The 27066-nt window shown below is 38.9% G+C and overlaps 1 protein-coding gene and 1 long non-coding RNA gene across 2 annotated transcripts in view; one reads left to right on the forward strand and one right to left on the reverse strand.

Annotated features, from left to right (window-relative positions):
• Window positions 1-11655, forward strand: part of LOC149717939 (uncharacterized) — a 58271-nt gene extending 46616 nt beyond the window's left edge. Inside the window, exon 3 of the mRNA XM_089841386.1 lies at window positions 9837-11655. Coding sequence (XP_089697512.1) covers window positions 9837-10583 — 747 coding nt within the window. The 3' untranslated portion in view covers window positions 10584-11655. The remainder of the gene's footprint in view (window positions 1-9836) is intronic.
• LOC149717940 (uncharacterized) overlaps window positions 9665-27066 on the reverse strand; it is a 46645-nt gene continuing 29243 nt past the window's right edge. The window contains exon 3 of the long non-coding RNA XR_016368281.1: window positions 9665-9730. This is a non-coding gene — a long non-coding RNA (uncharacterized LOC149717940). The remainder of the gene's footprint in view (window positions 9731-27066) is intronic.

Genomic DNA, 27066 nt, shown 5'->3' on the forward strand with positions numbered 1-27066 from the left:
ATATTTAAAATTTAGTTGAAAATAAAAATATATATATTTAACATTATAGAAAATGATTATAAAAGATTGTAATGGAATATGGAGGGGCCTGCGAGTTAGGCTTTTCTCAATACATCTGGACTTTTAGAGAAGCTAACTTCCAGGGGCATTAAAAATATTCTAAAAAATGAAATGGTAAAAACTGGGACGAATTTCTTACAAACAATCGCGCAATTTTAAGAGAAAATACTTTTGATTAAGTTAAAAAAATAAACATATTTAACATTATAGAAAATCAGTCTTGTTCTAATATACTTAACAAAACGCTTTCAAACATAGTACGACTACCACATCTACGGATAAAAATAAAGGAAGCATCGCCATGAATGGTTTTAAATAATAATAAAAAAAACTTCGGAAATGGGAGCAAAAGGCGGACGGGGAGGGGGGGTAGAGTTGAGAGAGGAAGAGAAGAGAAGAGAACAGACTTGAATGAAAAGTAGGCGGGGAGTATCCTTTCAGAGTTATGCTAATGAAGGCGAATCCTCTCCGCCAAAAATGAGAAAGGACAGAAAACGGGGATATAGGGTTGATAAAATTATGACTCTCTCCTTCCTCTTCCTATCCCTCTTTCCCATCCTAGTTTCCCCAATCTAACGTACAGCTTCCACAAGCCCGCCAGTTTTAATACAAAAGCGATTAGGGGAGAAGTGGAGGGAAAAATTTCACTTTGAAGCTAGCTAGCTAGCCACGGGATGAAAATTTCTTCCTCTTTTTTTTTCATAACTACAAATCAATGTCACTTTACACCGCTAATAAAGGCAAGGGAGTCTTTGTAATTTGAATTCCCAATCCTTAAGTAATACTGATTGACAATATATATCCCCAACTTCCTATAAGCTTCTCTTACGGGTGGGTGGGCCATCTCCCGTCGCGTCTCGTTGAAAAAGGGCACGTGCAATATACTCCGCGGTTAAATAGCCCAAGCAAAGCAAAGTATTACTCCGCTAAAAATGAGCCTTAGTGTTGCAATCTTGACTTGAAACGTTGTTCGTAGGGTCTTTAATCCCAAAACCCGCTTCCTATTAAAGAAGGCATCGGTTAGCCTAAACTCCGCTTCTATTAAAGTCTTGACAATTACGCCTTAAAAATTTCCTTCCCAAAAAAGAAAAAAAGAAAATCGATGCCTGGACGAAAAAGTGAGTGAAGCGCGCACTCTGTGGGGGTGGGATTAACGCTTTAATTGGTGTCGACAGGTGTAAAAGGGAAGATGTATTATATTGGCGCCTGAACTTAGAAACTTCCGAGCTCGGATCGCTAACCCCCATTATTTTAAGAAGCGTTTTTTCTTTTTTTTTTACTTTAGATAGTTTTTAAAGAGGAGGGACTTCGTGAATATTTTATCAGTTCAAGCGACCGAGAACTAAGTACTCGGTGCCAACCTATTATGTACGTATAAAAGAACTTGACTGCGCTCCACTAACGGTTTTTCAAACGGTATATTGGAATATCTTCCAACCATTTAGGGTAGTATAAGCTTAAAAAGGAAATTGATTTTCTTTATAACTAATTGAAGGTTTAAAAGTTCTTTATATATATATAAGAGTTTTATTCCCGATATGGATGCGGTTTAAATTGATGTAAAATAGACTGAATTTCTTTAATGGTCATTGGTTTAGAAATAAATTTAAGAGGGAGTTGTTATTCGGTTCCGCCTTTGGTTTTCCTCTGCAGGTCGTTCATTAGAACTAAGCTCGGGGTGCAGTAAGTAATACGAGCTAGGGAATAAGTTAGAGCAAATACGATGGACGTCGGCGACTATGGAGCTAGGCCTAACTAGTAGTAGTTCGAGAAGGACCATTAAGCCTACACGGGGCTCTTAATCCCGCCAAAAGCAGAAAGAGGAAGGTTACACTCCGATCAGCTTTTACCCCAAATAGCGCAATCCCTTCTCCCAAACGTACAACGAACCTTTCTGACAAACCCAACTTCGTTTTCCACCCAACCAGCGAGTAACCGGAGAGAAAAATCCCCCAAGTTGATTCCATACGGAATGCCTAGCGCGTAGAAAGGTAAACATAAGCGGAATCGAAGGTATTTCTTGTATACTGCTTTACCATTCCCCTGTATTGTAAATTCCACTTGAAAATTGGCTATATAAGTCTATCCCTCTTTCCGCTTTACTTCCCCAACAATTTCGGCAACGGATAGGCTAGTTTATTTCGCCTTTAGTTTGTAACAGGCACAAAGTTGTACCCTAATATATTTACACTCGGATGTTACAGAGTGTAACGTTCAACGTATTGTACTCTCGGAATGAAATAAGTATCCCTCCGATAAATACAGGAAGCTTCAATATTAGGAAGGCAACTTATCCTGAATAGCCGACTTTACGGAGGGTTAGTATGGAGTGAAAATACGACACTCGTTTACACCCTAAAATAGACCTGAAATGTCGGTATTGGAAGGCGTTTTTCATTGCGGAAGATTGTCCTTTCGTAGGTTGTAACCGATTATAGCTTTGATGATGGTGGATGAAGCTTTATAGCGTGTTATTCGACCAATAAACGCTTCTGTTCTATACGATCTCAACTTAACTTGGTTTTCCGAGAGAGGGCGAAAGAAAAAGAGTGAGGGATTTTATGTAAAAGCTCGAATGTCGAAATCGGTCGGACTTACAACCGAAAGTCTGTGTCAGTCACAGTATTCCATACGCGTCTGAAGCGGAAATATATTAACCAGACGTTAAAGCAAGCATCGCGTAACATTTTTCAATAGATGATTTCAACCCAGGTGTATAAGAACAAATTATATGTGTCATGATCAACAATAGTAATTCCCATGAAAAGATTAAGAGCATTTTATAATTTCGGTTTACTTCATTAGTGTTCCCAATTTAACCTACTCAAAGGTGTATGAGCGAGTTTCATTGTACTGCACGGCTTAATGAACATTATCTAGGGCAAGTACTAGAGCTAGTCCTTTTCCAAAACACGTTGACGTAAGCTCCATTCCCCTCCCACAGTACGGACCATTCAGGAAAGAGAAGAGACGCCTAATCTCTTTTTGACCCTCATTCGCGAGTGTTGAATGAATTAACAAATATTAGGGGAAGAGAAGAATCCAGGTATAAACCCGTTCCTCCGCCTAAAGAGTGACTGTATTCATCTTTACTGGTAAAACACATTCCAATATCCACTAAGCCTTTTTCTTTCAAGACTAGCTATTCCAGTGGCAAGCTCTTTTAACATCGGTCTCGTTTGGAGCGCAGACAGCTCAGCGCTTATGCCTCGCAGATTAAAAGAGCCCCGGTTGCGCGAGGAGAAAAGACTGAAAGGAGAAAGGGAAATGAGGCACGTGGTGGGGCCCGAGGGTGGGCAGGAGGGCAGGGCACGAGCGGAGGATCTCGAGACGCTAGCGCGCGCAAACAGTATATACGCGCCCTAGCGGAGCCTGGCTCATTTTGGCGGGCTAGCTAGCTAGCCGACGGCCTTAATGGTTCTTTTATAGCCCTAGCCAATTTCAATCGTGGAGCGAGCCTTATTAATATAATACCACCAACGTATACCCTTTTACCCCTTTTACGCCTCGTTCTCTTTAAACCATCGTCATCAAGCTAGGGCTACTTTCGCTTAATTAACTATTTATTTTTATTTTATTTTATATATATATCAAAGCTCGGTCGGTTCCTGCATGCGTGTATAGCACCGGGGCATTTTAATGACTAGCCCTCTCTTCTGTCTAAATTCTATGTCAATTGCTAATTGAACATTTTTGGGCCTGAATGTGTGTGTGTTCATTTGAGTTTTAAGAGTTGTTAAAAATTAAAAACAGGTTGTGTTTGGAAGGAAGCAAATATTAAAGTATACGAGAAGTACAGCCTATCTTTAGTTTAAATTATTTCAGTTATAAATAAAGTTACTGCCATTAACCATTTAATTTAAAATTCAATTCGAAATTGGAGTAGATTAGCTTTGATTAACGTCTATTGGTCTGGAAAAACAGTGTAGCGTGACTATTACGGCAATGTAAACTCATTTACATGAATATATCTTAATTTAAAAAGTAATTGACAAGGCCGATCACGTATTTTTTTAAGGCTTAGTATTTGTAGCGATTGCGCATGTCGCGCCTGTAAAAGCGCTCGAACAGTATTCTCGCGTGTTAGGCGACGAAGAGCAACCATTAGGGGCTGTTTTTCTATTTTCTCTTTTTGCTTCTGGGTATTCTTAACTAACCGAGAGTGAAACGTACGGGGCTAACTTCTTCGGGAGGGGGGGGGGAGCGAGAAGATTAATGATTTAGTAAAAGCGGCTCGTTTTAACAATCATTCGTCTTGTAGCTGACGGCCGGCTTCCAACGTATATACCCGAAATTGAATAAACATTAATTAAGTTCGCGGTTAACGCCGAATCTCAACTGCAATTTCCGCGCGTTTTCGTGTTTTAATTTATATTAGAAGTTGAACTCTTTACGTAGAATATATTTCCTTCTTAAACCCGATGTTTACTCGCCCCAAATACGAGAGAACTATTTTGACTTTATAGTTTATGTTTGACTTACTGGGTAATGGCTGCTTCGAGAGTCATAGAGAGAAAAGAACAATTAATATATTTCAAAAGTTTCGCAGTCAGAATAAATGATATTTAACTTGAAGCCATATTTATTTTTAAGGTGGTATACCATAGATTTCAAAGACAGGGGTAATAATAAAAAGGTTATAGTCTACGCCCGCATAAAGGTCAAGGGTTCAAATAATAAATTTTTCCATTTAACATAAACTATAATCATTTCTTAATTCTCTTTTAAAATTTGTAATTAAAAAAAAACATTGAAAACGAGGAATTGTTTATGATGCGGATTATTATTATTATAATGGCTGTTAGTTAGCTTCCTAATCGTTTCCAAATTTGAAAACGCGGGCGAAACGAAATATAAAAGATCATTTTCTGATAATATAAATTTCCCCTACCCCCAAATCCATCCATCCCTTTCGAATCCCAAGCATTTTCTATCCCGCTGTACTCTTCAGGGCATTCCAGTTTTGGGAATAAATCAAGGGAACGCGGTTATTACGTAATTAAATATCGATTCCCGGTAAGGCCCAGCTCCAAGGGGCGTTTCACTCTCGATTTATTCTTCATTTACGTTATTCAATAAAAGCAATCTGTTTAATAAAGATGAAGGGAGTGATTTGCCTCTCGAAAATTTTGGGATCGACTCTGAAAATCCCTCGTTTCTTGTGGTAAAGGTTGTCCACGCAAATTAGCCGAATTCGTAGAAAGAGGGCGAATGCTAGTAAAAGCGAATTATATTCCCTTGTAGATAAAGAATTGAAGGCCTAGGTCCCTGTAGCCGAATTTAACATTAACCGAAATAGAGGATGGGAAACTAGATCTCATTCAAGCAATTCATATAGGATGAAAAAAATTTATACTGCGCGGCTCCCCCACGCGGTCTTTAATTGAACTAGAAAAGGAAAGATCTATTAATTTCATAACCAGATTACAGTAAGTTGTAATGCATGGTGCGCCTCTAGTAGTCGATATACGAAGGTAGATTTAGAAGGGATGATAGCATTATCCGTATTGCAAACTAAGAATGACACACCAAACATCCATCGCAATAAAAAAAGCACGAGGAGAAACGCGCGCGGGCACGTGCAACGTAATTAAAGCGTTAAGAGTAAAAATCTCCCTTCCTGTTATATAACGTTTCAGCAGGGAATTTATACTGTACACAAAAGGCGTGATGATACTATTTAAATCTAATTTAAAATGCTTTATGCGGGCTTCCACTTTGGTCGTATCTCAAGATGGTATAAAAAAGTACGCAAACCCCGTTAACTTCATCGCGCTTCAAAGAACCCCCTTCCCCACATTTTAGTTTTGCGGGAGATATCCTGGTAATACTAGAAAAGTAAGGGGAGGTTTTTTTGTTCTGGAAAAAAGGGTTTAAAAAGGAATTGAGAGTGAGAAGGAATATCACCTGGGGAAAACTAAGTTACCGACGACATGTCGACGCCAGGGGAAAAATGGTGACGTTTTTAGAGCTTCCCCCCTTCATTCCCTCTCTAGAACATATCGATTTTAAATTTCAGAATAAAAAGTAATACTTGCTAACCCTAATTTAAAAGATTTCCAGGAAAAAAATAAAAATCCCCAATAAATTCTATGGTAAAGTTCCTATCTTTCTTTCTTGATTTTACTAAAAATAATTTACGCCTTCGTAAACTACACCAATTAACACCAAAATATAATCTTAATCATCTAGGGGTAATTTATTTTCATTGAAAATCTTAAATATTTATTTTTAAGAATAAATTGGTAAAGAAAAAACAAAAAATTCTAGTTTTAAGCCCCTACTGGTTTAGCTTCAACTCAATACACCAGGACTTTTCGGTCAGCCACCCACCAGGGGCAAATTGAAAAATTCTAATATAGTGATACTTTTCCTTGAAAATTTAAATTCCTCGAAAGGAAGGAGATTGGGTGGATGGGGAGTGGATTCAAGATTTTATTGTGTTAAGGAGCTTGGTAGAAAGATCTAGTTTTACACTATAACAAAGGAGCGGGTAGTATAAGATCTGGTTCTGTTCTTCTTAACCCTTAGGCCTAATTAGTCCGTTGAGGCGACGGCGGTCTTGTTAAATGATTCTCACCGTTTTCTTAACTCTTCTTCGATCTAGGCCTACATATACCACCACCAACTCTTTCTCTCTTCTTCCTTGGGAGTAAGGAGAGGGAGGATTGAGCGAGGAAAGAAAAACGATCCCAGAGACCCTTTAATCGCGAGCTCATTCGCTCCCAATAGAGAAAACCTTTCTCTCTCTCTCTTTGGCAAAACAGAAGAATGACGGCATAGGAAAGGGTTACTGAGAAGAAGAAGAAAAAACACGGCCTCCGAGTAAAGAGTAAATGAGAGTAAGTTAAGAGAAGAGAGAGGCAAAGAATGAGGGAGGAAGTCAAGTCCCATCGGGGTCCTATAATAAGGCGGCGATTCTAAGATAAAGATAATGTCCCGGACACAACGTTCGCCCAAAGCGATACCTCTCCCAAACGCCACCATCCGTATTGGTGGCCAACTAAATTTTTTAGGGGTATATAGGATATAGTTTGTTAAAGGGTTTGCGACATTAATTACAGATTGAAATTTAGAATTTGTTTTAAATTAATTATCTTATTTTTAGGGGGAAAATTAACCACAGTAAACATAATTAAAAAACCAACAAGAAAATTAACAGTAATACAACATTTTTAAAGTATTACTACCTTTAGTGACAAGTGAGGATGTTGAACCATATAAAATCTATTCTCTTTCATTGGTCTCATTCGCACACCATAAGCCTGTTACACCTCAACTCAAGTTTGCAACAGATAAACAAGAAATCCCTACAGTACTACAGTTTTTTTCTGAAACAAATACGCGCTAAGGAGGAAGTATTTTTATCACGGCATTCTAGGGCTGAAATTGAAGCTCTACTCTATTATACCTATATAGACCTCTTGTCGATTTCTCGGAGCAAAAGCGTAAGCGTTCAATTGGTCTCCCACTTCCTACTTCCTCCTCGATCCTCTCCTTCCTCCGTCGGATACTCGAAAAAGCTAAAGCTTCTAAGTAGCGGAGAGAGAAAAACTTCTAGCGGAAAAGTATATATATAGGACTAGAGCTGGAAGAATAGAGAGCAGGGGAAAAAAAATGGAGCTAACCGGCGGAGAAAAAGAAAAGGCGGGATCGCGAAAGGGGGGAGAGAGAGAGCGATATATTTTGATCGGGGTCGAGCGCAAATTACCGAGAGGCCAGCTATTTTCACCCCCTACAATTCAGTCCTTTATTCTCAAAGATCTAGTGATGGAATGCCAATGATAATGTTAACCTTCCATGAAGTGATTGAATTAACGTTTATCAACAATTACAGAAAGGATCTCAATTAATCAATCAAAACTAATTAGAGATCATTGAAAATCAAACTAAATGCTTCTAGATTTTTACTGAAAGGGGAAAGGAATAAAATTAAAAATCACGTGTTTTGAATTTCACGTGAGCTTTGATTGGATCGTACCTATTGCTTCAACGGGAAGTTCTTAATTTAATTTAGTACCACTTTGCCAAAAATTTAGCATCACCACCTGTCACACGCAATTGGACCGAGGCCCGAGTACCGTTGGAAAGAAGAAGGAAAAGGGCAAAGGAGGCTGGAATCTTTAGGTTTACTGAGGAGAAGAGAGAAATAGAGAAAGTCGGACGATAAAAGCAAAGTGCGCCATAGCTAGCCGATAAAGACGCGACGTATATATAGAAGGTTTTGGGGAAGAGGCGAATAGAAAAAAAGAGTGTTCGGAGCGAGAAGAATGGAGTGGATCGTTTCCAATTGGTTCGAGGTAGCCGCACCACCACCATACTATCCACACTCGTTAAAAGTTGTTGCGGCCTGATCACCCCCAGACTGTTTTCGCCCTACACCGAAAAGAAATTGCTTATATTCTCTTTTTCTTCTCTCTCTCTCGCTCGCTCTCTTCTCTGGTCTATTGTCCTATTCTTCCTTTCTAGATTTTTCCTCTCTCTTTTGTATAAGGAAGCGGGCCCCGCGGATTCTCTATTAAGGTCTCAGCTAGCGACCGCACCACGCAGAAATAAAACGATTTTTATCTTCATTCGTTCCCCCGTTCTGATCTTTTAAAGAATACTCGCTGGGATATCCGAAAGGGCATGACGTTTCTATTCGATAATTCTTTATTGTACCGCCATTGTGGCGTATATATACACCACTATTTTATGGTCTAATTTGGTCACGTTGTTTGTTAGATAAAAATAAATATAAAAAAAATTGAGGGACAGGGCACTGGCTTTGTGACTTATATTTAATGAACCACCAAAGGTCAAATAAGAGCCCTTTGTATCATCGCAACCTACGCTAAACCTATTTAGTGTCCATATATATAACTCCTTAAAATATATGTTGTTATCTTTTATCATAAAGTGAGCTATAAGATTAATTTAGTTGTTAGGCATCCATTTATCTCGGGTCACATATTTGCTAAAGTTTGGGGTTTGTTACTGCGCCTCGTAAGAAAATGATAAACAGAGTGTGGCTTCAAGGTATCTAAGGGGCCGAGTTCGCGCATGGCAGAGAGACTATATCAGAGGAGGTTTTTCTGGGAAAATAGGCGCGTGCCATGGGTATTACAAGTCTGGCGCGTGGGCGGCTAGGGTATCGCTTTAGCCATCCTTATTATTATCCGAAAGAGGGTGAAGAAGAAAGAAGAAAAAAATTGTCGATTCAGCTCGAACGTGCCGAAGCTTTTACTCCTAACTTAAACAGAAAATGATATTGGGGGAGGCGCGCCAAGCATTTATTACTGGGAAGGCGCGTGCTCTAAATTTTTCATTGAAAGGAGCTTTCAAAAGCGTATAAAAATCCGAGTCCCTGACTCGATCCCCCCCCCCCGCTTTGTTCGGAAATGAGACGGGGCAAAGCACACACACAAAAAAAGTAAAAATGTTTCGGGGTTAAAATTGAATCTTCAAACAAATTTATGTATGGGTTAGATTTAAATATAGTAATTCATAGGTTTACTCCAGTAGGGTTTAACTGAGTGACTGATGAATAATACCCAGTTCAAACCATTTTAATCGGTGCAGATCACCAAGCACATTTCTCAATTATTTTTAATTAATAACTTACCTCGTGCTCTATTCGGCATACAGTAATTTTGAATTGAGAGGTACAATTTTTTAAGATGTCAATCGTCTGAAAGTAAACAAACAAAAAAAATACCAATTAGTACAAACAAATTATTAAATAGTTATTTATATTTTAATCCATAATTAATCCTATCAAATTTCTAATTCTACAGGTCAAGATCTGGTTTCAAAACCGTCGTACAAAATGGAAAAAGCAAGACGGCATAACGAACGCGGAGGCGGCCGAGCACAAAGTGACCAACACGGACAAATCGACGACCAAAAGCGGCTCCAAGAGTGGGTCCTCGTCAAAGGGATCCAAAAGCGGGGTAACAGCCAAAAATCCCACTCCTAACCCCACCGGAATAAACCCAACAACCCCCCCAAACAACAACAGTAATATGGCCACCCCAACAATGACTTCGTTACTGGTCAAACTAAACGATAACGGTGATGAAACAAATCGACCTTCGCAGCAACCATATTCGGGCGACAATCCCACCAATAATTTGGAAAAGGTGGTTGAACGGGCTTCCGGGTCACTCGGGACAACTTCGGTTTACACTGGGGCGAATGGGGAGACGGAAAAAACATTAGAATCGAGAGTAGCAAGTAAACCGCCGGAGGAAAGTCAAGGAAATACGACGGATTTTAACAATCAAGATAGGGATGGGACGGAGTTAGCCGGGGATTGTGTCGAAGATTCCTCCGCGGAGGACGCGGAAATGGAGCTAGACAGAAACGCGACGGTGGCGGAAAAGATGGAAAGAACGGTGGAAGATGAAGACGGAGAAGATAACGAGATCGAAGATAAGGATTCCGACGCTAGGACAGAAGGGGAAAATAATTCGGAATCGCAAAACGCGACAATACCCATGGAAACAGACGATGCACCCGCGGACGCAACCGGAGAACAGTGACCCCCAAAGTGACCCTAATATAAAAACAATCCATTAAACCCGAGAAAGAAAAAACAAAACAAATTCAGAATAGTCTGATAAACAATTGTTAGTGGGGTGAAAATGAAAAATAATTCTAGAATCTCGGACTCGATGGATTTGGTCAAATTAAAATAGTGATAAGGGTTAAGAGTTCATTTCGTCGTTAGGCTTAGCGATGGGAATAAACGCTTTGTAAATTATTAATTAATATGTCGGAAATGAGTTTGCTTTTAAAAATTGAAACTGCTACTCTAAAAATGTGACGACAAAAAAATTATGGAGTCCAAGCTACGACGTATTCGTGACTTTTGTCTCTTTTTAGGCCAATAATCGTATCGCGAAATGTTAAATTCGTGGAGTTTTTTTTCTAGAGCTTAGCAGAAAGAATGTTTCATTTTATGGGTAGAGAGAGAGAGAGACAGATCTGACCTATAAAGTAGACCTAAACAGGGTATAAAACGTTTTTTTTAAATAAAAGTTATTATAAAATGTATATATATCCTATTTTAAAACAAAAATTTCAACAAGAAAAATATTTATTAGTAGGTGAGAATGGTTCAGGGAAGAGAAGTTAAACTTTGTGTTTTTTTAATTTCCGATATGGTATTTCTTCCTCTTAATTATATTAATTAAAAATTAAAATTAAATTTGAACTTTCTGCCATGGCTTTCACGAAAGTTAAAAGAAGAAAAAAAATATATAAATTCAATATTCTTAAAATTATTTAAAATATTATAATTTATTTAATGGCTTATTATAGTGATCCTTTTAATTAATCGTAAGTTAATTAATGGATTGAATTATATTTCCTTTTTCCTTAAATAAACTCATTCTTCCGGATGATACGAGAAAGGGTAAAAGAACTTTAAAGCGAAGAAAAGAAAGGATAAAGTGGCGCGAAAACACGTTCTGTAAGATAAATACAAATGGTAAAAAACAAACAAGAAAAAAATAACAAAAACAAATGGAGTCGTCATTGAGTGAGAGTATATTGAATATATTATTATATAAAATAGATTGATAGCTATATGTTTTTGGTCAACATTAAAAAGCAATCATAACAGACGCTATATAAATCATTTCTATAATTCTCTATAAGCATATCGTGTATTCCCAACCCCCAACTAAGTAAACATAACGCGAAAATTGGGTAAGTATAAAGTATACTCGGATCTTCCTTGTTCTTCAATACGCATTTAATTTGCGCCGTATCATACGACCCCTTCTGGTGAAGTACAACTAACACACCAAGGAGTAATATGGATATAGCGTTACCCATTCCGTTTTATCAATTGTCATATTTATTCTTATTATTTTACCTACGCCACAAAGTAGAAAAACGCGCGCGGCGGAATAAAAAAAATCAATTTTTCCGTTTTAAAAGAATCAAAGATATAAATACGAGCACATCCATCGTTGTCATGGCAACGGGATCATTCTATAGGAGAATGAGAGAGGAGAAAAAGATCCTCCGTTTTTTGAAATAAATCTACCACTTCTCGATCCGGACTTATTCCCCCGCATCCTTAAACGGGAATTCGCGTTTAAAAAAGCAATGTCACGATGGAGAATGAAGCTCCTCAATCGAGTAGTTCTATTTCAAAAAACGGAACAGAGTGGAATAGGGGTACGTTGGTAAGGATTCAACGACAAACTAATTTGGCATCGAATAAAGAGCGCTAGAAAGAAGAAAAGCACGCTGTTTTTCCTTTTTTATATCCTTAGGTTCTCCATCATTTGTAACTTTGTCATCCAAAGAGAGATCGTCTCTGAAACATCCAACTCGGAGGAGGAAGATGTTTAAAGTTTTGCAGCTGTTATTTTAAACCTTTATTGTTTAACTAAAGTAAGTTATTTTCAATCCGTGACGAAAGTAAATTAGAGATCGAACATATTATTTGGATGTCAAAAACCATCTCTACTTGGGAGTTTATCCTTTATCTCTTTATCCATACGATTAAAAAGTACTAAAATCCCATTTACTTAAAAGAAAAAAAAGGGTAGATCTTACACTTTACCTTGAAATAAACAGGAATAGGAGGACAAAAATTGGAAGTCCGCGGTGAGCAGTTAACTTGACCATAAAAGAAGAAAAAATACAAGTATAAAATCCCCCAGTATGTAGTTTTCTCGATTCCATCCATTTCATTCTGAATGCAATGTGCTGGGGAGGGGGAGGGAAAGAGGAAGAAGAAAGAGGCAGGGAAGGAATGAGAAATAAAAGAGACAGCGGATCGAGATGCGTGGAAGAGGCTGCGGATCGAGGATGGAAAGAATCAAAAAGAGAAGAGAAGAAGAGAAGAAAAAAAAAGACGCGACCAAAAACGTGCTTTTGGACATTTTCTACCGCCATTCTGGAGATTGTGGAAAAGAGAGACCGCTTAGCCTAACATCTCCTCAGCTTCCTCAATTCCTTTTTACTTCACAGTAGGCTTGTTTGAAAAGAATTCATCGGTTGGAACGCTCTACGAGAGTGGAGGGAGAGAAAAAAAGGGCCAACAGCTAAGAAAATCGTGCTTAAAAGAGCGTTCCACCCAAGAAAAGGTCTATAGTTTTTAAGTTGAAGTGGCGCGCGAGAGTATACTTGAAGAAAATGGGCGTAGATTTATGGGTGGGAGAGAGAAGTGAAAAACCACCACCGGGCCTTTTTCTTTTATAAAATATCTCATCATAAAGAGACGTTTCTCGAAAAACTATCCTACGCATCTTTAAAAATTTCTTCTTCTTTTAATAAAATGACTTCAAAAGAAATTTTCAAGATTTTTCTTGTTTACATTTATAGGTTTTAAGAACTTTTTCTTAGAAAAGAGTTTTTAAACTCTTGGGATAATTTTTCTTTAACTGCCATTGCGGTGTCTGGGTTTTTTTAGGTTTTCTAAAAGGAGATTTCAATGATGAATCCACACCTAATTAACGATTTACCGGTTTAATTATCAAACCCCATGGAATCGGCGATAAAAGGTCCGCACTCTTCAGAGTATTTAAGAATTTTCTCAATGAAGCTTAGAAATTTAATTTTATTTCAATTTGAAAATATCCCGTTTGATGTTTGAAAATGAATTTAAACACGATTTAGCACCGAAATATTAAAAGAGAATCTAGAGCTTCATCTTCAATTAAAATTGTGTCGATTATACAGGGTTTCATTTATAAATATCTTTATATTAAAACGGAATTTAATATAATTCAAGATAATTTAACACCTATCGATTTAAGATTTCGACACAAATTTAAGCTATCTCCACCAAAAATCCTACACGACAAAGCAAAATAAAATCCGCCCTACTTCAAACTCGGAATATAAAACAATCAGAATCAATAAAACAAATTTTGTTAAACAACGATGCCCCAAATATAATAGGGCTTGAATTGATTCAGTTGTCGAATGAATACTTAAGTACACGTTTGAGACCACAACAGAATTAAGTATGCCCTAAAGGCATGATAATTTTAACCAGATAATTAATTTCAACGACATATTATAATTTTATTTAATATTCTGGATTGAATTGAATAAATTCGGGTCTCTAGAAGGATCCAAGAATATAGATGTCGACGGCACAAATTGCGGGTACTTAGAACTAAAGAGAAAGTGGAAGAATAAGCAAAGAGAGAGGAGAGAGAGGGGAGGGTTTGAAAAAAGATCTATCTAATACTTTCCCCTCCTTCCGTATAACCTCTTTTCGCTCTAGATAGATTTCCTCCTTCGCTACTGAACTAGCCGTCCAGTCTTCTTCTCAAACCGAGCGAAAGCGAGTAAGCGACACACCAAAGAAGCAACATAACATATTATATTAAGTGGAAAATAAAAAGAGAAAGACGGAGAAAGAAGGCTCACTCCAAAAACTAATGTAGGCCTAGACTCACTCTTTACTCTACTACCGAGGTTGTTCCATTGGTTTCTAACTGGCAGTGAAAAAAGTAAAGTAAAATCATACATTTCTAGTGTAGAGTATTCACCAAGGCTTAGATTCAATGGAGTAGACCTAAATTGGCGATCATGCGATAGATATCGAATTGAAACGAAGTGGAACGACTCGGAATGAATTTGGGACAGAGGGAAAACACTAAAGTTAAACTGAATAGAAGTATTTGGATCTTCTGATTTTCATCTACGTATAAACATTTGTATATCCACTTCAACAGTAAAAACCGCACTAACACTAGCTCGCCTAAGATTTAAGTTAAGTTTGATATCTCCCAATTGAAGTGTTTCATTCAAGGTTTGGCAAACTCCGATTGAATTTTGGGGAATGTAGTCGTGGGATTGCAAAAATCCTAAGCTAAAGAAAAAATCTCCCTTCCCTTTTCTACAGTTTGAGCTAAAAAAATATATGTGAAAAGGAGGATGGGGAGAGTCGGAATCGAGATAAAAAGAAGGAAAAAGAATTGAAATCGTGCGAGAGAGAGAGAGAGAGAGATCGGAGAGTAGACTTCGAGAGCGACCAGTATTAAAGATAGCGAAGTAAAGCCCTTTAAGCTTTCATACACGGATAGAACGGACTGGGGGGGGGAACGAAAAAGGGAGCGAGATGATAGGGATGAGGATTCTAAGAGGGGGGAACCAGCCGAGAGATCGAGAGAGCAAACGGATCCGAAAGAGCTAGTGGCCAGGATGGAAGAGGAAAGGGTAGGAAAGGAATCAACGAAGAAGAGAATTGAGGCTTGGACCCTCAAAATCGGGCACTCGCGGGTTACTAACGCCCTAAAAAGTAATAGGGGATCCTTACTAAAGAACTCTCCAATATAAAATAAACGTGTCTAAAATTAGGGCAAGTTGCGATGGACTAAAGTATTTTTAGCTTTCGGTAAATGTAATAAGATCCCGGGCAACAAATGTAAACAAGCGCCCTAATTTTGCTTCACCGCAATACACTTTGACTTTTAGGCAAGCCCACTTACAGGCGTGTTTTCATGGCAAAACGTTATTCATAAAATTCCTTTATCGAAACTTAAAAACCCACGTTTTAAACCTTAAAATACCCCTTACAAATACCCCTTAGTCTCAAGATAAAAACATTAAGTTCTAATTTATTTTCTTTCACATCCCCTCATCCCTAATCCCTGGAAGTTAAGGTACCACTCGCTTCACTTCCCTCCTCCCGCAATTTTACCTTCCTCTTCCTCTCCACACACACCGTCACTAGACGCTTCAGGGGCTGCCGGTGACTCGTACAAAACAGGGGGGAAAAGGAGGTAACACCGAGGAAAAAAGTTAGAGCCGGAGAAAGAAAGAAAAAAAAGAAGCTTGGATGTTGGAAGAGGCTGAGGGATGGAGAGAGAAAAACGTCGGGGAGGAAAGAGAGTCGCTTTTGCCCTCCAACGTTTCCGCCCCGCCGCAAATTGAACTCGCGTCCAGGGAGGAGTTGATTTCCGCGTCCCGATTTTATTGAGACGCGAATGCCCCGCTCTTTACCCGTCTCCGCATCCTCTTCCATCCCTTGGAAAAAAAATAGCAGAGATGAAAGAAGAGGCTGCCAGAGAAAAACGGGAGGCGAATGAGGACCAAAATGCCGAGTATTGAGGATGAACGAGGGATGAGGATGGCAGGGAAAGGAAAGTGGGGCGGCGGATAAAATCCTTCAGGCAGCGCAGCTTCTTCCATCCCCTGGACTATAGATGCTCCGCAGTCGCGACTCCGTTTTGACCCTCTAATACGCCGCTATAAAAAGCGTTTTTCTTCGTTTTTTTCTCTCTCTCTCTTCCTCTAACGTACAATCTAACCTCTCGAGATCCAACCAATAAACTCTTACAGGGACGATCCCCACATTTCGATTTGTCACCAGATTAAATACGTTTTTTTGCAAAATAGAAAATGAATTATTTCTTTTTACTCTAAATAGACTAGAATATTCACCGGAAGTTCAAGTTTAAAAGAAATTGACAAAAACCGAAATAAGACTTTCCAACCTCAGCATAGATAAAACTCATTAATATCTGTTTCATAATCAAGCTTTACTTTCAAATCTCTCCGGAATTACTTAGCAAAATAAATATTTGAAGATGTTTCATAACACATTTCTATTATTAATATTACTTTTTCCCAGGGAGAATGCGTATTTGGTCTATATAAACGCAACGACATAACTCGCGCCATAAATGTGAAATATTTAGTATAGAAAGCTGGGTTGGAAATATACTGATACAAAAAAGTTTCCCTTTAGTTACACTCAGCGAGCGAGTCAGAAGGGTTTTAAATATTGTAACGCGGTCAGAAACGAAAGACATTTCTACAAGGTATAAATAAGCAAAAATATTTTTAAACCCCCTACCAGTAACATTAAGGTTTTAAGGTATATTTGGACACGCGTTACAAAATACAAAGTATACTTCCTAAAACCATACGGCAGCCATTATATTCGAATTTTGAACGAAATTACACTCTTCCACGTAAGGACACGTATTTCCTCAAATAGAGTCGAAAATCGGGGGAAAATCTTTTTTCCACGGGCCCTGACATTTCGTTCGGTCGCGAAGCAAGCAGCATGCACCGAGCGATCCAAAAGGTTTTTTGACTTCTTTTTTTTCTCGCAGCTAGCTCCATCTCTATCTTATTTTCCCCTGAGGACACAACTCCTAGATCCCTTCTCTCTAGTTTTCATCTTTAAGGGAACAAAAATGGGGGCGATGGTAGAGAGAGAGAGAGAGAGAGAGAGAGAGAGAGAGAGAGGGAGAGAGGGTAAGATCTCTTTGGACTTATACGAGAGAGAGAGAGTCGTTGGATGGATGTAGGAGAAGGGAATGGAATATATCCCTTAATATAGGTCCTCGATACCAAAATAGAGCGCGGCCGCCATAGCGAGTCCTTCTCGCAATTGCTAGCCGTGCAGAGTTTTTTTCCCCGCGACCCCCATCGCTTGTCGACTGCTGGATATCCAAGCACCCTTTTTTCCCCTTCACGTGGAAGAGGATGGAAGAGGAAGATGGGGGAACTCTATAGGAGAAGCGAAGGATGATTCCTAGCTTTATTGGCCGAAAGGAAAACGGATAGAATGCCCTCCCCCATGAAAAAAAGAGTGTATATGGAGGACATATACGGTAGAAAAAAGAAGGGATGACAAAAAGTTAAGCGTTCCCTTTTTCTAGGCCCGACGTTTGACTATACAACCCCCCCCCCTCCCACCTCCGCGTGCTTACTCTTAAGAAGGAAGAAAAAGATAATATATCGATAACTTGTTCGCATTTACGACTTATTTTTACTACCAGTATTTAATTTTCACGGTACGACAACAATGCGTGGAGAGTGAAACTTAACATAAAAGATTATGTGCTAAATAAAATTCCAGAAATACAGAATTTAGAATAGAATATGATAGTTAAATTGTAATGAAGGAACAAGTCTTAATAGGTAAAAACTAATAGGAGCTATAAAAACACGTCGAAGCGCCAGCAAGCCTTCCTGGAATTTAATAATTGGAAGCCTCGTTATAAGGGCTTGACAAGAGGGGAGGGAGGGAGGGAGCGAGGGGATGGCGCGGATTTATTCGGCGCTACAAACAAAAGACTTTGGGATCAATAGCCCGCAAATGTTCCCTTAGCCGGTTAATCTATATTCGTCGCGTCACAAAGTGATGGAGTGTTATTCGAAGCGCGAACGGAGCCCCCTAAATAGTTACGCCATGCCACGAGCGCCTATATCCTATCGTTTCGATCCTAGCCATCAGGTTAAATTGTCGCTCCAGTAATACGACCGAGAATCTAAGCGCTCTGCTAGATGCTGCATGGAGAGGAGAAAACGGAGAACGGAGAAGAGGGAGGCGCGAGAGGATGGGGGCATAAAGTCGGAGCTGGAGTCTCTAATCCCAAAGACCCCGCTCTCTACCTCTCCTCTCCTCTCTGGAAGATGGAAAGGCTAAAAGGCGGCGGGACTGAAAGGGGGATTGAAGATGCAGTTGGAGAAACGTTCGGACAAAGTTGGCCGTAGCGCAATCATTCCCGGCAGGCATTGGACGACACGCGCGTGGAGACGTTTCTCCCTGTTATTGACAGAAGCCTATATCCACTAACCATTGTGTAAAAAGATTGCAAGTCAAAATTATTTCATTTTTGGTGTCTGAAGAATTACGCGTGAAAAAACATACGAGCCTTCGACTTTAAGTTCTTAAAAAAATACCAATACTTCAACTTATCGAGATGGTTTCTTAAAAAATTGGTAGCGCGTTAACTACCAATAATTAAATATTATTAGCACACTTTAACATAATTCAACAGAGCGGTTTTTCTGTTTAAATCTAAAGCAACATCACTTTTCCATTTAGTTTCAGAATTATTTATTTTAAAAGCCTCAAATCTTTTTATTGGGTATTCGTGGAAAACGAGAGTTACAATTTTATCGCATTGAACTGATTCGTTACGGAAGGGAGTGAGCCGGGTATTTGGGGGGTCTTTGGCAATCCCTGATCTATATTCCTCCCATTACAGTCGGCCTATATTATGTGCCCCCTACCTCGTCCCGCTGACTGTGATAGAAACGGTTATGACCATCGAATACGAAGCAGTCTAGACTGATCCCAACTTCCTCCGATATATAAACCCATATACTCTATACCTCGAATCACCCGGTCCAGTTTCCTGGTCACATCTAGTAAAAAAAGATAGCCAGGCGCCTTCAAAGGCTGCGGGCAATAACGCTTCTTTCTATTACCCATTTCGCCTCACGGTTATGGCCTAAAGGATTCGAGCTAGCTCTTTTGAGGCTCGAGAAATTACTACTAGAAACTCGCTTCAAATCAAGAGTTTTCTAATCTAAACGAAAAGGAAAAAAATACATCTACAAATTAATGTGTTGTTATTCTAAGTATTAGGTCAAAAATAGGCCAAATCGTCTGCAGTCGTGGGTGTAAGAATGTTTTAATATGGTTATATTTTATTTTTATCAACCTTCGGGTAACATTTTTTGGATAACCTCGCTGGCTTTTAACTAAGATTTTGCTTTAATCAGAGCTTAGTTTCTAAATGCACTTACACGGAACAACTGAATAAATTCATTATTTATTCGGATTTGTAATTAATTTTCGGATCTCTTTCATCTTCCCTTAATTTTAATATGACGCGGGGAAAATATAAACATCCCGAGATAATTTAGACCCGAAACCATTATTAGGTTATTAAAGCTTATAATGGACGTATTTGAATTATTAGTTTCCCGTCGTAAAGCATTTTATAAATCCTTGGTAAGAGGGACGGTTGCGTGCCCAAGTCCGTCCTTCCTTCATCTTTGTCGGTTCGCGACGAAGCTATTGAAAATGGATTCTATATAAACTGTACCCGTCCGGTTCGCCTTTTCCAATATGTCAGAATCCTATAAGTTTAAAATCGGGGCCGCGGCAAGGATTCAATGTTCTATGGTTCTATCTAATATATATAAACGTCAGTCAGACCCTTCTCTACGAAATGACGCTGCCGCTGCTGGGGGAAAGGGGGATCAGGATGGGGATAAACTTTGGGTCTATCATCCCGCGAACCGCCCATTCCTTGTCCCTTGATCGAGAGGACTCGGAGGAGAGAGAGAGAGAGAGAGCGACCAAAAGGAATAAAACTGAGATGCGGATGGTATGGTATGGTAGAAGGATAGTGGGAGGCAGCTCAACTGAGGAAAAGGTCCGTCCGGTTCTGGAAGATGCTGCGTGATACTCCTTCTCCAATGAGATGATAATGACAAGCGGGGAATAATGACGCGTTTAAACGAAGTTCGAGCGTAATTAAAGAAATTATTTTAAGAAAAAGTGCCAGAACCTTTCAGAGTCAAGAGAGTAAGCTAAGAACTAATTTATACTAACAAACAAACGCTCCAAGATGAAACGTGGAATAACTATGATTCTCATTTGAAATATTCGACTTTCAAAAGGCGTGATATGGCTACTACGCAGTACCAATCACAAACATCCCTTTGATATATCATCATCAATTGCTGAAGAACTCTCGAAAAAGGAAATCAAGGAGTAGAGTAGTTCCAGGGCATGCAGGCATCCCGGGGATTGCGGCTATACATCCCAGCACGTACTAGGACAGTCTCTTCTCTATCCTAGTTAACTCTATCTATTAAAATAGATGGAGAGATAAAAGGAGAGTGAGACTTGGGTTCCAAGTTTGTTATACCCGTCTCTTAGCGAGAAAATGGCGACGGGATCGCGTCCTAAATTAGCCCATAGACCATCGTCTGAGTATAGCCCGGAGGGAAAGGATATGGGAAGCGGCGAAGATGGAGTAGGCCGTTAATGGAGTTGAGAATCGAGGCTAATAGGAGACGGAGAATTACCAAACGTCCGAGTCAAACTATACGTCCAGTTAGCTTTAGTTACCGAACTAGATGCCGGTCTTAAACTTAAAGCGGCGGAGGGGAAATGGGGTTACGTATTGGCGCGGGGAGGAAATATCTAACGATTGTCTCTAAATAATTGAAATAGCGTCCCAATCGCCGCACTGACTTTGCCAATCAATGAACTTCCAGTTTATCGGCTATTCGGGATTCGTCATTAAATACTGTACGATACCTAAACTAGATCAAACTGAATAGCGGGATTAAATGCAGCGCCAAAACGCTATCTCAAATTCAAACCAGTCATATACAGCTTATAAACAACTAACTTTGTCCGTAAATCACGGCTAAAATTGATCTTTCCAAGTAATTAAGTATTGGAGATTATAGCTAAAACATAACTGTTTTTAAAGTCCAAATTAAAACCTATATAAAGGATAAAAAAAACATGGATGGCATCATTGGAAAATAATCTATTGATAAAATGACACAGAAAAATATTAGGCAAAACAAGAATAACTGATCTATTTTTAGTTAGACTATAATGTAACTTGACCCTTAACCTTCTTTTTTTTCTTCCTTATTGATAATATACCGCGGATCCGTGGTTCGGAATGGTCACGCGAAGCGTATAAAAGAAAGGAGAAAGCTAAACGTAGGAAGACAAAAAAAAACAACTCTGGCTAAGTCCTCGAGAAAGAGAAGGTTGTCCCAAACTACAAAAGATTCGAGATACCGAGAAAAGTTGGCAAATCCATCTCCCCGGAATCCTATCCCTGTAGGGCTTTACGAAGGAGGATGGAGATGAAGACGGGAGATGGGATGTACTAAAATTGGCCCCGTATCTAGAGTCCATCTCTCATCATTGCTTGTCTAGGAAAAGCGCCATTTCGACGCCTCTTTCCCCCTCTTCCACCATCTCTACCGTTGTACAGTACCTTCTAGAAGTTAGAACTCAAGAGAGACAGAGAAAAGAGAAGAGATCTGAAAGATTGATTCTATTGGCAAAAGAGAGCCAAAAAGTATATCTGGAAATCGGAACGGCTAAATCAATAACGAAAAACTAATTCAAACTCAACGTATACACGGATCAACAACTGATGATGATTAATCGAGAAGATAATTTTTGTTGAAGGGGGGGGGGAAAAGAGTTGTTATCAAACTGCGTTTAAATCGAAATAAAGATCTTAAGCTATCGAGTACGAAAAATGTCATTTGATTATTGTGTATGAAATAGTTCAATCCCTAACGTCTAATTTCAGACAACTTAAACTCCAATAATAAAACAATTATTCGTTAATTAAATTCAGGTTTAAAGTCTAAAAATAGATCTCCATTTTCTATTAGCAGATCGGTTACTACCGCGAAGGAATTGCTTGTCTATAGATGACGTATATACGGATGAGAATAGCTATTCGGAAACGTTTCGAGGAAACGCGGAGAGGTGGAAGTCGAGAGAGGATGGAGTGGGATGGTTTTAAGCTAGAGAATTTCAAACAAGGGAATAACGTCGTCATCAACTTCCGATAAATAGCGAAGGATCGCTTCGTACTCTCTCCCTCTCTCTCTCTACCTTCAAACTCTCAAAAGCTTAGGCACTATTTCCTCGGTGCCATTTTCTAAAAAAAATATCTCGTTCCCATTGTGGTCGCGCGGGTGGAAAAGCGAGATGGAGGTAGCTGGAGCGTGCTTAGAAACGCGCTTGGCGACAATGAACGTCATCCCCTCTACATCCTCTCTTTCTCTCCATCCGTTAAGATCCCTTCTTTTATCGTCGGTGCGCGCGAGCCTAGGCTTCTCTTTGTTAACTAAGCACGAGCTACACGTCCCTTAACACCGAGTTACGCCAAAAGCGCGCGCCAGCTTCTCTTTCTCGTGGACCGCCAAATCGATTCGAGATTACGCTCGCCAACAAGAAAACGAGACATTTCCCGCCAATCGGACTTAAAGTAGAAACCGCGCGAGCTAGAGAGAGAGGAGGGGAAGGGGGAAAGATAGCTTTTCCTATAGGATCCGGAGTACCCAAAGCAAAGAGAGAAAATAGCTGATAGAGTGAAGGAGCTAGTGATAAACGTTTAAATGCTTCGAAGTGGCGTGAACCCAAAAACATACAAAACAGAAGTAAAAGTTGTACGGACGATTGAGCAGCGGACATTGTGACCTAGGTAGTGAATCATTCTCTTAGAAAATAGGCTAAGAAAACTTGAAGGTTCTTACTTCGTTTAAATCCACCTTTTAACACTAGTTGTATCGAAAACAAGAGAGGGAAAGCGGTGGGTGAAAGGAGAGCCATGGTTTGAGCGAGGAATTGAGCCGAGAAGTCGTATATAGAAGGCGCGTTAAATTAGAGACTTCAATGCCTTTTACACGAGGGAGGGATGAAGTATAGGAAAGGCGGCAGGGATATGACCCCCTCCCCTCCCCCCGACGGAATTGGTTTTGTTTCAAACAAGTTTGTTTCGGAAAAAGAGGAGTATATCCAGATAGATTCTTCCAGTATCTACGTTCTCCATGGAGAAAAGATCTAGCGAAAATAAACGTCCGCTCGAATAAAGAGCATCGAATGATATAGCCCATTTCGATTGAATTCCCGTTCAAAATAAGTCCCCGCTTTTAACGAGGGTATTACCCTTTGTGTTAAAAAGGGTATGAAATAATCTTTAACAGAAATAGTCTATGGTTCAAAGCTAGCCGACGGTCGAATCGAATCACATCCCCTCGTTTAAAAGCTCGGTTATCTAATTAAGGGAGGCCGCCAAGCTAAACGATAATTTAAGGCGTTAATGTTTTAAAACGCTTCTCGCTCTCTTTTAATTAAAAGTTCAAATATTCCGACCCCCCGTTGATCCAATTCCCTTTCTTTCTTTTTTTCTAACTCATATAGCGTTTCCCCCTCTTTAGGGAAGCTAATAAATTTTTCACTAGTTTAAAGTTTAAATTCCATTTATACGGTCGAACGGCGAACGGACAGTGAGTACAACTCAGATATAAATGTCCTTTTCAATTAAACAATCGCAGAAGGTTCGTGAGGTTTAATTTCACTCCCCCCCCCCTTCATTCCTTTCTAGGAATTAATCGGACTTGGGAAAGATTAACGCGAACCCGGTTGTCCCAATAAGATTGAATTGGATTATTTAAACTAAAAAGGAATTAAGTTTTTCGTTTTCTTTCCCCCAAGTTTTGGAAGGGTGTTTAATTTTAATTCAAGGAATCTTGCCATTAAATACGCTCCTTAAATTCTGATTAATAATTCCGTATTGTATTAGTCTATCAGCAGAGCTTGTTCCCCGTAAAGTCGGCTGTCCTAAAAGTCCAAGTATATATCCATAAAAACAACTACCAGGGGTAGAAGTTACAACGCGCGTTTGTATGGAAGAAATATTGATTTCTAGCGCCAAATTCGAAAGTAATTAGTTTTTAATCTCAAGCTTGGCCTTCATAATTTTAATAGGCGGCAGTCACCTCGATAAGTTAACTGTAGCAAAACGACGGGAAGTGGAAGCAGGCGGCGGTAGCATAAATAGGATATGGATTTAATTTTTAAACTGAAGTGAGGGAATAAAAAGTAATATAAATCGAAACGAGTCTGGCGGCACGGCGCGTTAACCACGCGTGTTCAGGGAGAATCTATTCAGAGGTAATTTCGATCCTTTCTCCTATGCAGTAACTAAAACTCTTTAACTCCCTACTTCTCTCTAGTTAGCGTTAATATCTCGACGTTTCTCCTCTCTTCTCTTTTCTCTCTTTATAATATTATATGGCCTAACAAGACTCGGTCGACAAACGGAACGCATTCGACCCCCCCCCCTTCCATCTTATTAATGCAACCAACTAGCTCTGACGCCACGTATCGATTAAACAAAAGGCAGTGCGTACTAATCCACCTACCTACCCCCCCCCCCACCATTTCTCATTCTATTTCAATCAAGGGAAATACATTCTTGCCTGACAAGCTTGCCTTGCCGCGGGTCTTAGAGACCTACTGAACGCCGTGCACATTACGTTCGACCTTTGCCTTCGTTCAAACGGACATTCGTTCGTTGTTGGTATACCAATTTCTAACAAACATCAAATCAAAACAACCTTAGCCCAAGGTGAATCTAATGATAAACAAAATTCGTTCAAAGCATACGCTTTTATATTATACTATCTCTTTAAACTACCCTTTTAGAATACGTATACTCGAACAGCAAACAAGTAATTTACAAAAATTTATAACTCCCATATATGACGTGTTTTACTATATATTAAAGTATAAGTTAAACTAAAAAAATTTCGATTAGACGATTAAGTTAACGCACGCGATTTTGTACCTCTTTTCTCTCCTCCTCTCAATTTTCTCCCTTTAGGCCTAGTCCCTTTTGGTCCTCGATTCCCTCAAAATAGCCTTATTCCAAGGGCTATCATGGATTTATAATGGCTAAATTACGGGTCCGGGTCTGGTTATACGCTTTTCCTAAAAGCAATTGCGCAAACGAGCTCTCTAATTAAAGAACGATATCGAAGTTGGAAATAAAATAAAGTGGGGGATGGGGGGGTGGAATTGGGAACGTGTAGTTCAGCGTTGCTCTCGCCTCTGTATCGTAACACGAGTATGCGGAGGAAAATTCTCTTCCCCAACTAGAAGTTCGCGTGACGCCGACAAAATTGAACCACTTTATGAAACTGAGTTCAAATCTATATAAGAATCGTACAAGAGAGACTGCTATACTGCTATACTGCTGGCTGCATGCCGCGGCGTCAAATGTTTTCGAGAAATATAAAGGCAAACCATATATACACGCATATATGTATACCGTTTTACTTTGCTCAACCTAGTTAATATAAAACTTTTCCTATTACTGGCAATTTATATTAACGTTTATATATTAAATAAGGTATACCCCGGGAAATTTATCGGACGGATCCATAAATATACTGAATTTATTCAATTTGTTTTAAGGTTATAGGTTAAAGTTAAGTTTATAATTGCGCCAATACTATTATAAATAATGTCTTTACAATTTAAAAAATCTTTTTACTACTCAAAAAAAAAAGGCTAAGAATTTTAATGTAGTTATAAAGTTTAGGTTTCAAATATGAGCTTCTTTGGGAAATTAACACAGCAGACTTATCAGAAACACCCTGTATCTTTATAGAAGTCCTCTAAAAATGGGAAAAACAGTAAACTTTAAGTCGCTCTATTTAGTAACTGTGTAAAAAGGGCGCATACAACGAAAGCTATTAGCTGGTTAACAATAAACGTTTTTCCATAGAAAATATCGGATACATTAATTTTTTTTTTAAAAAAAAAGTTAGCCCGTCGATCATTTTATGAATATTTGATGACTTCCTAAATTAGGGAGGTTCCCGCCAATATTCCATTATATAGTACCCGCCAAGAATGGGACCAGGACCGCTTAAACACTTTGGGCTTCCTCAAAAATTACTTAATCAATAGAGCCCCCCCCCCTTTCTCCTATTATAAAAACCTCTTTAGTAGAACGAGGATTACCTTCCATTTACCGGATGCCTTCCAAAATAAGGTTTTTATAATCAGAATGGAGCGTAACGCTGTACGAGTTCATTCCACTCTTAAAATTCAATATAGTAGAAAGTTACGTAATGACCATATAAAAGTATTTTAAACAAAAATAAAATGGAGTACTAATAATACAGCATTGTAAATTCTACTTGATTACAAGTATAACGTGAAAGATATCAGAAGTTTATAATTTAAAGTAAATCATTTTTTTTTGTTCTAACAATATTGACCATTTTCAATACGGTCGAAGCGTTTTGAAAAATAATTATTTTAAATGCAACTTTAAATAATAATTTACTTCAACTTATGAACTTGCGCAGAATTTTTGAATCTATTTCAAGTTCTCTCCTATAAATTTTATTTAATAGATTCAAAGAATGATTTGTTCGTTCGACCCCGGGAATTCCACAGTAACATAATAAAAAAAAGCCAAAGCTACCTTACTTAACCTTTACTGACTTCTAGAGTAATATAAAACCTTTATTAGTTTCTAATCGAAAAATCGTTCATTCTATTGGGGGAAGTTATAAATATTATAGTATATCGATGTTATGGAAAACCACAGAGTTGATTTTAGGTAAAAGTAGGGGTTAACAAGAAAACTATTTTATGAAATATTCTGTAAAAAAGAGAGCATTGGCCTAAATGGGTTTTGGATAATCATTTCGAAGTATTGAAGT

Source organism: Phalangium opilio, unplaced genomic scaffold (assembly GCF_054372755.1).
Source record: "Phalangium opilio isolate 3A_F unplaced genomic scaffold, DU_Popi_V2 ptg000003l_1, whole genome shotgun sequence".
NCBI lineage: Eukaryota > Metazoa > Arthropoda > Arachnida > Opiliones > Phalangiidae > Phalangium > Phalangium opilio.